Here is an 11,472-nt window from a genome sequence, read left to right as displayed (position 1 = left end):
ACCATTCTTTCTATACCTATTTGCTCTCCAATTTACCCCGCGTGCTTCTCTCACTATACTACACTTTCCTCATATATGATATTGCTGTCAAGATTCAATCGTGTAGTGTTTGAATCAAACTCATTGACCCATGTTTCATGAGTAGCGATTCACATGAACCCATATCTCATGACAATGAATAGTCCACTTAGCACTCATTACATCTATGTGATGCTCACATAGATGAAGCATTGTGCCTTCCCTAGAGGTCAACCATCCCAATACTACTCCAACTCAAACGCATTTAACCATAGAATTTTCCCATGATTAATCCTACTTAATTTGCTACTTCACTAGCAAAACCTTCAACAAATATTATACCATTTTTCTAAAAAAAATAAAATGATACACTTCATTATTATTATTAAAATAATGAAAAAAACATTGACATATATTAAAATAATGAAAAAAACATTGACATAGACTAACAAAACATCATATCTGCCATTACAGTCAACCCGAGTTTTTCCTGAGCATTACCGTCTCCACAAAGCACCCAAGACTACTAGAAAAGTTACCTACCTACTATACCTCGCGTTCCCACGGCCTACCCCCTGTTTCTGTACCGCAAGGTCACACTGTACCTACATTTTAGTGTTCCTAATTGGATTTGGGTGTATTTCCCACGCAAGCAAACGCGGAAATTCGAACGCGAGCAGTCGTAATTGACTCATCGGTGGGAACACAGGTGATATTCGGCTACAAACCACAAAAACATGCAATGCAGTGGGTTGACGCAGGACCGTTAGACTATCTACAAACTGTTTTGCGTGTGCTCTCAAGCTGGTGGGTAGGTACGGTTACAGTTTACACTCAATAAATTCATGTTCATGCCCGGAATCCTCAGACATTCAAGGCAAACGCTTGCCCAGCTATTATTTTTTTCTTCAATTTTCCTGACCACCTTTAAGGCGTCAAGTAGTGCAAATTATAGTAAGGTTTGCAGTTTGAAGTTTTAGTTTTCATCAGTGAATAGATAATGACGACAAATGGAGATAACACTTATGGAGAATATAGAATTGCAGAAGAGCAGGTTGTCACTCCTTGGAGTCGCTCGGTAGCCAGGTAAAAGCACCATATTCAACTTCAATCTAAACAAGATTGAAGGTGATTGATTCAAAATGTTGGTTTAGCAAGAAAGATGTCTTTCTTTTGGTATAAATGTGCTCACTTAATGTTGTGGGTGTAGAATGGAATCTTTGGTGATTGGTTCAAAACGTTGGTTTAGTATGAAAGATTGTTTTTTTTGTTTCTTCCCTTATTTGTGTAATTGGGCTCATTTGGTGCTTTGGGTGTAGGATGTAGGGAAAACCGTTGGTTTAGGATGAAATATCGTTGTTTTTGGGTTTCTTCCTTTATTTGTGTAATTGGCCTCATTTGGTGCTTTTAGTGTAAGATGAAGTTTTTGTTGATTGAATATGGGTTTAAGTTGTTTGTGCTGTCTATGGTAGTGCAATATGTCTTACTGTCTTGGACTGGTCACAGTGGGTATGAATTGCTGAGGAATCCTCGCTACAACAAAGGATTGGCGTTTACTGATGAAGAGAGGGATTATCATTATCTCCGGGGCCTTTTCCCCCCTGCTCATCTGTCACAGGATCTTCAGGTAATGTCATTTGGAAAACCTTGATTTTTATGTTCTTAATGGGCACATGGTACTATACACATGAATGCATTAAATGGGTATTTTTAATAGATTTGATTTGAGCAAAACCCTGTAAGATTAGTGTTGTACGTGGCATTTAGTTAAATGATAAGAGGCCTAATATGATAAAGGCCTTGTTTGTTTCTCACGCACAGAAGTTCATGATACCTCTTCTTTTTATCCGTTCATCGCTGCATAATGTGCAATATTCGTAGACTTTTTTCTTTTGTCAGATCAAACAATTCTGTTAAATATCTGGGAGTATGTCACACTTCCTCTATGCGTTACGATATTCATCATGGCATAGTACATCTCTCTGGCTCTACACATGGTGGAACTGCCAGACCTCATATTCATAGAAATTCAACCCCTCTTCTGTAAAAGTGCCGCTAAGATACAAACTACTTAGCGTGATGAGCTGACCCTCTTGGTTTTGAACCTGGATTATTTGAATGCCAGTGCCTTATCTTACTGCTAGACGATAACCTACAGACCAATGGATAATCTCTGTTCATATTGTTTACTACTGTTGTGCATTAATTTGTGTATATTTTCATAATTTCTTGTATGAACTGACTAGAGAAACACATTATTAGAACAACTCCATGATTCTGATTTTTGAATGTCCTCTGTACCATTGTACTTACAATTGTATTGGTAAGTCGTTCACACGATGATCCACTTTTTAGCACTCCCAACTTTCCATTACTTACATGTTCCCCAACCACGGGCAATGCATACATAATCCCCTGTTCAGTCCGTAACAGTACATTGTAATCCTCTCGGAGGTTCAGTTTTTAATGGCTTCTCTTCTCTTGTGTGGCTGGGTGAAGTTGTTTCCTAGCTGTATGGTCTATGGTTGACATGCTACAAACGCATAGGCATTCATCATATTCTACTTTTGAATGGTTTGTGCTCAATAACAGTGGAACTGAGGGTGGCTTTAGGCAATGTGGATAACTCACAAATCTTGTTATACCCAATTCCCACAATTTTTGGTGGGTAAGTTTTTTCTTACATTTTCATCTCCTTACTGTTTCAAATCTTTAAGGAGAAGGTAAATGTGATCCTACAAGATAGAGAATACCTAAAAAACGACTTGCTGGATGTCTATCCTTAGCCAAAAGCTGCAATATTTGGCAAGATACATTCCCATTAACCTAGCGCTATTTTATTGTGGAGTGTATGTTGCTAATACTTGGAAAGAAGACAAAACCCTTTATTAATGAGTGCATATTCTTAACAAATAGATCAGACTATGGCCTTTGGCAAGGTACCTATTCTCATATTAGTCTAGTGCTTGTTTATTCAATACCAAGGTTTGCAGTCACATGGCCACATAGGAATGGCAAATAATTATTATGAAGAAATGAGCCTAAGTCTTGTTACATGATTGCTACACATATTCATTATATTCAGGAGTCTCCATTGCACTCTAGGTTTGGAAAATGTCTGTTGAATGTAGCCTTGCTAGATTTGTTTCTGACTTCATGATCTGGTTGATCAGGAAAAGAAGCTAATGAATATAATTCGGGAGTACCATACACCTTTGCAGAAATACATGGCTATGATGGACCTTCAGGTATTTACATTTTTGTTCCAACATATTTTTTATTGCTATCAATGGATTTGAGTAATTTATCATTTCACATGATAATATCCAAAGCTGCAGAGTTATATTTAATTTGGATATTTAATAGATTGTGGGTTTGTGGACTACTGAAAGATGAAACCTATATTTTCTTTTATCTTTATTCTCTCCGATTATCACCATGATATTAGTGCTGGAGCTTTAATTGAATTTTATTCTCCTTTTTCCAATAGTATTGTTTTGCTGTATCATATTATTTTGTTTGGGACTCTTTGAACATCCCTCCTCTTTGAATAGAATAATAACTTATGTAAAGAAGCATTTGTGTAATTAATCTACACTTGGAATTTGACATGGATATGTATTTGCAGGAGAGAAACGAAAAATTGTTTTACAAGCTCTTAGTTGATCATGTTGAGGAATTGCTTCCTATAGTCTATACACCCACTGTTGGTGAAGCTTGCCAAAAATATGGAAGTATTTTCAGGCGTTCACAGGGTCTTTACATAAGTTTGAAAGAAAAGTATGTATATCTTTGTCACCTTATTCCTTTTCTTATTAACCAGGATCATGTAGTTCCTTTTCTGACTAATCAGGATCATGCAGCTTAAAGCTGTATGGTAAATTCATGCAATCTATATCTGAAATTTTATTTTCTGTTTGTTGTCAACTCTTCTTTTTTACACAACTGCTCCCAGGACAATTTTTTTTGTTCAAGAAATGCTTGTCACAAACATTTGAGTTGCAGTGCCTAATTTATCATCATCTATTATTTCATGGGTAGTAAATAATGGAATGCATTATAACCTGCTATTTGCAACTCTGTAGGCACTGACATGTTTCCTTCATTGAATCATATTATACGCTTCTGTTACAAAGTTGGATTATCATCTGTTCTCTTGTTCACATTTGAAATAACCACCACTTCACTCTAGTATATGATTTAGTGGTAATTGATATTGGCAGGGGAAAGGTCCTTGATGTTTTGAAGAACTGGCCTGAACAAAACATTAAGGTCATTGTTGTCACTGATGGAGAACGCATTCTGGGACTTGGAGATCTTGGATGCCAGGTAAATCTCACTCAGAGAACTTGACTACCCATGTGCTAGGCATCTTGTATTTTCTTTATTTCCATTTTTCTTCTCTCCAATATGTTACAATTGTTTTCTTAACTATGTTATGACTGTTGGAATCTGAGATGTCTGTTATGAATAATTATTAACAGGGAATGGGAATTCCTGTTGGAAAACTTGCTCTGTATACAGCACTTGGGGGAGTTCGTCCTTCAGAGGTATTTAGTCCTAGTTTTGAAGTAGCTTTCTCATTTTAGGTTGTTACCCATTTAATTCACTGGACAGTGATTAATAATATCAAATGATTGTAGTTTTTAGTGGTAACTTATTTCTGGTTGATTCAGGGTAAAAGTGAAAGAATTAAACTTGAATGAAAACATTACTAATTTGCACTGACTAAATTGTTTCTATTGATTATTGGAGCATTGTCTGTATTGCTTTTCATGCGCAAACTTGCATAATTCATTTTGTGTTAATTGGATTTTAGCTAGTGAGATGCCATGTTAAATGTATCAATATTTTACCTTTTTCTTGTGCATATAACAAAATGTTGGCACTGACTGCTGGAGTAAAATGCATTTTTGGGGATCTGTATTATGTTACATGATAGCATTTAATGTCTCTGACTCTGTTCTGACAACTTGTATATGAGCAGTGTCTTCCAGTAACTATTGATGTTGGGACCAACAATGAAACATTGCTGAATGATGAATTCTACATAGGGCTTAGGCAGAGACGTACTACAGGCCAGGTTTTTCTCTTGACTAAATAATAGTTTAGTCTTTACTTTTCTAATTCATTTTATGGTCCAACTCTACATAGCACAAGTATCTAACTGTATTATGTACTAAAGGAATATGGCGATCTTCTTCATGAGTTCATGTCTGCTGCCAAACAAGCTTATGGAGAGAAAGTCCTTATTCAGGTATGGGGGAGAACCCCTCTTTTCTGTTGAAATGGATCTTTAACTTGATATTTTCTTTTTCAAATCAGAACAAGAAATATGGTCTAAATTAAGTCTTACTTTCCCCACAGCAAGTGATAGTGAATTTTTAACACAAATTTTCTGTAACAATTCCATATTCAGCTAGGACCTAATCTACGATGTTTAGCTGTTAAAAGAAATAATATATGCAATATATTTGTTAGTTAATTATTTGTGAACCTTATAGCATTAATTTCTATTACGCTATTTATAGCTTTAGCTTACAAAATCGTAAGGAAACTGAAGAAAAGTATGCTCTTGAGACAGTTTGAAGACTTTGCCAACCACAACGCCTTTACCTTGCTGGAGAAGTATTCTTCAACTCACCTAGTCTTCAATGATGATATTCAGGTATGCCCAGAGTGCGCTGTGTTTTAATTTTCAAAATTCTAGAATGATTTGCATATTTAGTTATCTCAAGTTTGTACCATGATGATTATGTAAACTTCATGTCAATGTAAATGTGGTTCCTAGGCTGTGTCTCTATGATAGAGACATTTTTCAAAATGGGAGATGGGTTTGGCTTTGCCTAGAAGATGCCTGAAACATTTTTAGCACTCTCCACATATCTCAGTGACTCTTAACTTTCAGGAGACATATCCTCATAAGACACACAGGTACACTTAGAAGATCGATCCAAAAAAAGAAAAAAAAAATTGTCTGCCCAAGATTTAAAATCATGTGCTCCACCAAGAATCTTCAAGAAGCATAAAAGAGTGCAAGATCCTAATAAAAAAATGAAGGTTTTCAGTGGGAAGAACTTGATGTTTTCATACTATTTTTCAAATGGTGTACTCATCCTATTACCTGTACTTATACCCAAGTGCCCTAGAGATTATTCTTTTCATCTCATGGCTTACCTATAATCTGCATACCACTAGAACATTGAATTGGCAATATGTAAATGTTTTGTAGTCTCAAGATTGGATAACACTGTTACATACAACATAGAAGTTAGGTTAGCTTCTGTGACTTAATTAAACTACCTTATAGCAACAATGTGTTTGGCATTTGCAGGGGACGGCTGCAGTGGTACTTTCAGGCCTTGTTGCATCATTAAAACTGACTGGTGGGAAGTTGGCTGATCACAAGTTCCTGTTTCTTGGAGCTGGAGAGGTAAGGCAAAGATAAAGTAGTTAACAATTCCCATGTAATAAGATTTCAAAATGACAAAATATTTTTGGCAGTTGAAGAAACCTTTAGACTGTATGTTGGGGCATTGAAAGCTTGACTGTCCTTGTAATCTTTAAGATGAAAAGATGCTGAAACTGTCAGTCAAATGGCAGATTATTTGGGATTTATCAAATAGTACTTATCACAGAGGTTGGACTGAACAACTAAATATTTATTGTTAGCAAAGTTTGACTAGAAAAATCCATTTACTTCGTGAAGTGATGCTCCATGGCTTGATATGTTTCTGGATTATAGTTTTTCACAGCCATTGTCAATGAAAGTAATTTTTTAATTCAGACCAAAATGTCATAAATTGCAATTCATGACCCACAGAATATGATCCCTGTAGAAAGTATTACAAAAGACCATGCCAATGCATTATAGTGGAAAAGACCTATGTGCAGGAAAATTACTTCCAAAGAATTCTCAACATGATTATGGTTTAGGGAGCATTGTCATATGAATTTCTTGTTTAAAATCGAAGACATGTCTGGAGCCTAGAAATTTTATTAATTTGTAACTAAATTTCCTATTTTTCCAGCCTTCTTTGAAAATAAAGTACTACGAAAATTGTGCAGGCAGGGACAGGTATCGCAGAACTTATTGCATTGGAAATAGCCAAACAGGTATTTCAGGATAGCTCCATTTAATAGATTGTCTTGCTATGCTGTTTCATTGTCACTCTGCTGTTTCATTTCTGTTGCATCAACAAGTTTAACACACAAATGCTTTTTTTCAGGGAAAAATCTCATCGAATGAAGCTCGCAAGAGAATATGGCTGGTGGACTCTAAGGTCTCTCTTGGTCTCCCCTCATAGCCTCTCCTCAAATGCCTTGCATGGATGCACTTAAAATTTTGAATTTCCATGATCTAAATTATCATACTGCACAAGTTCTTTAGATATAATATCAATCTATCAAATTTAAGGAATCAACTAGTTTGTCTTCTTGTATCGTAACTGTTGAATCATTTGTTGACATAGAAGAATTATAAGAGAGTGAAACACTGGTTTTACACTATCTTTTTGGCATCACAGGGGCTCATTGTAAAGTCCAGAATGGAGTCCCTTCAACACTTCAAAAAGCCATGGGCACATGAACATGAACCCTGTAAAAGTTTACTGGATGCTGTGGAGGTTGAACTTGATTTCTTTTCTGAACATTAAATATCTCTTTTGACAACATATAGGGATGTTTGTTACCTTTTGATTACTTAAAAATATTAGCTTATCCAGTTTCCATACTGTATTTAAGTTGATCATAGCAGGCCTGTCATGCCATTGCAATTGAAATACAAAGTATCTGAAGATTCTGAACTTTTCTCTTTTGAACAGTCAATCAGGCCTTCGGTTTTGATTGGAACTTCAGGAGTTGGAAAAACTTTCACAAAGGAAGTCATTGAGACTTTTTCCTCTTTTAATGAGGTAAAATATTTGTTGTAGTTTCATTTATCAATAACAAAGATAAAGATGTAAGATTATATTCAAGCAATTTTTATTTTTACTTTTCATTCATTTATTTAGGTTAGCAACCAAGTATTGGTTATCATCATAAAGGGGTTTCAGCTCAGTATTGAACTAATATTTGTTCATTTCATGTAGAAACCATTAATTTTAGCTCTTTCAAATCCAACTTCTCAGTCTGAATGTACGGCAGAAGAAGCATATACCTGGAGTAAGGTATTCATATTTTTTTTTTCATTTTACATAAATCGCAATGAGGAAATCGCTGAGTTACTTTTCATTTTATTGTTAAGTAAATATTGTTTATCTATGTAACCACAATTGACAAGGGATTTTATTTATTTTAAATGCTCAAACAATTACATTAGTCTTTTCAACTTCAGATACAAATGAAAGGAAGGATTTAATTGTTAGGAGCTGAATGAACATGTTATTTGATCTAAGTATAAGAAGACACTAATTGAAGAGATACAGAACAGCCGAACTTTATCATTGCATCTTGAATTATTGAATTCAGGATTACAGTTGAAAGATGATTTTTACAGGAACAATTTATAGTACCCTGATTTATGATTATATGTCCACAGGGGCGTGCTATATTTGCCAGTGGGAGTCCTTTTGATCCTGTTACTTATGATGGAAAGACTTTTAGTCCTGGCCAGGTTAGTTTTCACTTCTACTTGGTGTTCCTGTGAAAAGCTAGCAAAATTTGTTTTATCTGATTATGTATTGATGAAGCACTAGTAGCATTTTTCAAATATTTTTCAATTTCAATTTTTTTTAGGGAAAGGTGCACTGACAGTTTTATTAACTTTTAGGCATTGTTACTTCCCTCAGACGGGATTTACATTACACCGTATGAGCTTCCCTATAGTTCACTGCCACTTTCATTCATCCTAATTGTTGGCATACTCTCTATAAGTTTTTGAGCTCATATTTGTTATTTGATTATTTGCAGTCAAACAATGCATATATCTTCCCTGGATTTGGCTTAGGCTTGGTCATGTCAGGGACAATCCGTGTCCGTGATGATATGCTATTGGCAGCTTGTAAGCCATTTTTTTTTTATTTTGTTTAAATACTAGACATGATTTTTTTGTATTATTCTCAATCTAAATGGCATAAACCTTGGTATTTTATTGTGTAACAGCTGAGGCTTTAGCTCAACAGGTTACTAAAGAGCATTTAGAGAAGGGTCTCATCTATCCACCATTTCGAAATATCAGAAAAATATCAGCTCACATAGCTGCAGAAGTTGCTGCAAAGTCCTATGAACTAGGTAAGCCCTGAACTTTTGAAAAGGGGTAAGAGTTAAAATAGAGATAATGGAGGTCTTGAATGGATACGAAAGTCATCTGATTGATAGCAATTGAAAGAAAAATAAATAGAAGCAGCTAAACAGCCTTATGTTATCATCATGTTCTATTCTGAAGATCATGTCTTGGGATGCACTTTATTCATTTTACATCTCTTCCAGTACTTGGCTCTTTCTCTAGCTTGTTTCATGAATAACATACTTGTCGCTTGTGTTGTAATATATTTCATTAATCATAGTTGCCAGTTAAATCCCACATTTTTCCATTCTGTTCTATTTTCATCCACGGTTATCTATTCTGTCTTTTGACACTACTGTAGCCCTGTAAATTGCAAAGTGCTTTGTAAAAAAATATTTTTTATACTATCAGTCCCCATGCTTCAGCATTAGTATGTTTCTGGTACAGGACTGGATTTGGATATGATGCAGGAATATTTTCTGGAGGCTTGCAACGTCAGATTGTCTTTGGAAATGTCTGGAAAATATCCCATTGTTTCCCAGACATTTATGGGATATGCACCCCTTTAAAACTTAAAAACCTAATGATATTTTGTTTCCAGGGTTTACTTCATTTCCCATAACTTTACATGTATCATGTGTATGTATGCCCCTACATACATAAACAAGATTGTTAAAATCCACTCCTGTTATCCTCTTTTGGGTTAAAAGCTATCAGAGCATGATGGTAGGCTCTAGCATAGCAGATAAAAATGGAAGTTATCCCAGTACTATAACTTTACAACTCAGTGTTTGCTGTTTCCTTTCTCATTGCCAACCTGAGTTTAAAGAGAAGATTGAATATATAAATAACATGAAAAACAGAGACATCAGAAGATAGACACAACACAGCGAATTGCATGGTTCACCATTAAAGATTATATCCACCAGAAAGCAGGGCAATATCTTCTATTGACTGTTACTGCAGAAAACAGAGTCTACACTCATCATTTATACAAATGTTTTTTAACTCTCCAAATATGAAGAGACAACCAGAAAATGAGGAGGCAGCGAGAAGAGGAATGGTCAGATAACCATTGGACTTCACATACTCAACACATAATGCTTCTGATAGTCCCTTTCCTTTCTTCTCCTAGTTTGATGATTTTGCGTCTATCTGATAAAAATTTCTCATAAGATGCACAACATGATCAGAACTAAGAAGTTGTCTCCTATGATTTCCTTTTGGGTTTCTATATTAATCGTCTCTTGATTGTATGCTTCTATGTTTCCTCGTGCTCCTGGGTGGTTGTTGAGTGTTGTGTTCCTTGAATGTAAGCTTCTATGTTGCTGTTTAGTGCTATGTTTCAATGTGACTGAATGAGATTTGATGATTTTAATGTATCTCATCCACTTTTTTGTGCAATTCTGAAAGGAGATCTGTGAAACTTTGAATTGTTTAACTTAAAATTGGTTCCAGAGTAATGAATATTATCATATCTAATACAAATTCAACTCTGATATCACTGACTGAAATTTATATTTCTTTGTTCAGGTTTGGCAACAACCCTCCCTCGCCCTGCAGATCTGGTTAAATATGCTGAAAGATGTATGTACAGCCCATTGTATCGAGACTACAATTGAGATTTATGGATTTCATCACAGGATACCCTTTGATTTCTTTCACCTGGCTGAGACCAAGTGACAAGGGATCATGACTTGGTTAATATATTAGCAATAGCACTAGTTAGTCCCATGGTAAAAATATAGGAATTTATTAGAACTCTATATTTATATTGCAACCCATGGTGTGTTGTTTGGGATTGCAAACATATAGGGTGCCATTAATCAAGGTGATTTAGTAGGGGTAAATTATTAATCAATTTAATGCATGGAATGAACCCATGCAATTGACTCTGAATTTTTATTATTTTAAATTTATTTCTCAATTTCTAAGTTGCATGGAATGAATGCAACTGAACTGTGAACAATTGTAATTGAATATTTATTAACTTATTCTTATAGATTTTTTTTTCACTCTGCAATCAATCTAATCTTGAATAAAGTTTATGGTGTACCCATATGTGAGCTGGGGAAAGTACACTGTTGGTATTGAGTAATTTATCCGTTGCCTTATGCTATGGATATCCTTAAAGCCCTTGTATTGCTATCACTGTAAATGCAGAATAATTGAGGGGTATTTCTTGTTTGAGAACTTTACTGCAATAGGGTGCTGGATTTTGGTATTTC

General features: G+C 35.2%; 1 protein-coding gene across 3 annotated transcripts; it reads left to right on the top strand.

Annotated features, from left to right (window-relative positions):
• The first annotated feature begins 571 nt into the window (after window positions 1-571).
• LOC131052315 (NADP-dependent malic enzyme) lies at window positions 572-11,267 on the top strand. 3 transcript variants are annotated; one of them, XM_057986957.2, is made up of 20 exons: window positions 572-829; window positions 1,009-1,104; window positions 1,525-1,645; window positions 3,192-3,266; window positions 3,647-3,798; window positions 4,242-4,347; window positions 4,503-4,568; window positions 5,006-5,101; window positions 5,204-5,275; window positions 5,603-5,686; window positions 6,353-6,451; window positions 7,087-7,134; window positions 7,248-7,301; window positions 7,545-7,643; window positions 7,842-7,931; window positions 8,109-8,186; window positions 8,558-8,632; window positions 8,929-9,019; window positions 9,121-9,249; window positions 10,778-11,267. In XM_057986957.2, the coding sequence occupies exons 2-20, from the start codon at window positions 1,019-1,021 to the stop codon at window positions 10,864-10,866; spliced, it is 1,710 nt and encodes a 569-aa protein (XP_057842940.2). In that variant the 5' UTR covers window positions 572-829; window positions 1,009-1,018; the 3' UTR covers window positions 10,867-11,267. The 3 variants fall into 3 exon arrangements, with proteins under 3 accessions (XP_057842940.2, XP_057842930.2, XP_059065578.1); XM_057986947.2 differs by having other exon boundaries at window positions 572-833; XM_059209595.1 differs by having other exon boundaries at window positions 572-1,104.
• Window positions 11,268-11,472: the final 205 nt, after the last annotated feature.

The sequence above is a fragment of the Cryptomeria japonica genome, chromosome 8, assembly GCF_030272615.1.
Source record: "Cryptomeria japonica chromosome 8, Sugi_1.0, whole genome shotgun sequence".
NCBI classification, from domain to species: domain Eukaryota; kingdom Viridiplantae; phylum Streptophyta; class Pinopsida; order Cupressales; family Cupressaceae; genus Cryptomeria; species Cryptomeria japonica.
The sequence above is the reverse complement of the archived record's forward strand: the minus strand, read 5'-3'. Positions and strand labels throughout refer to the sequence as shown.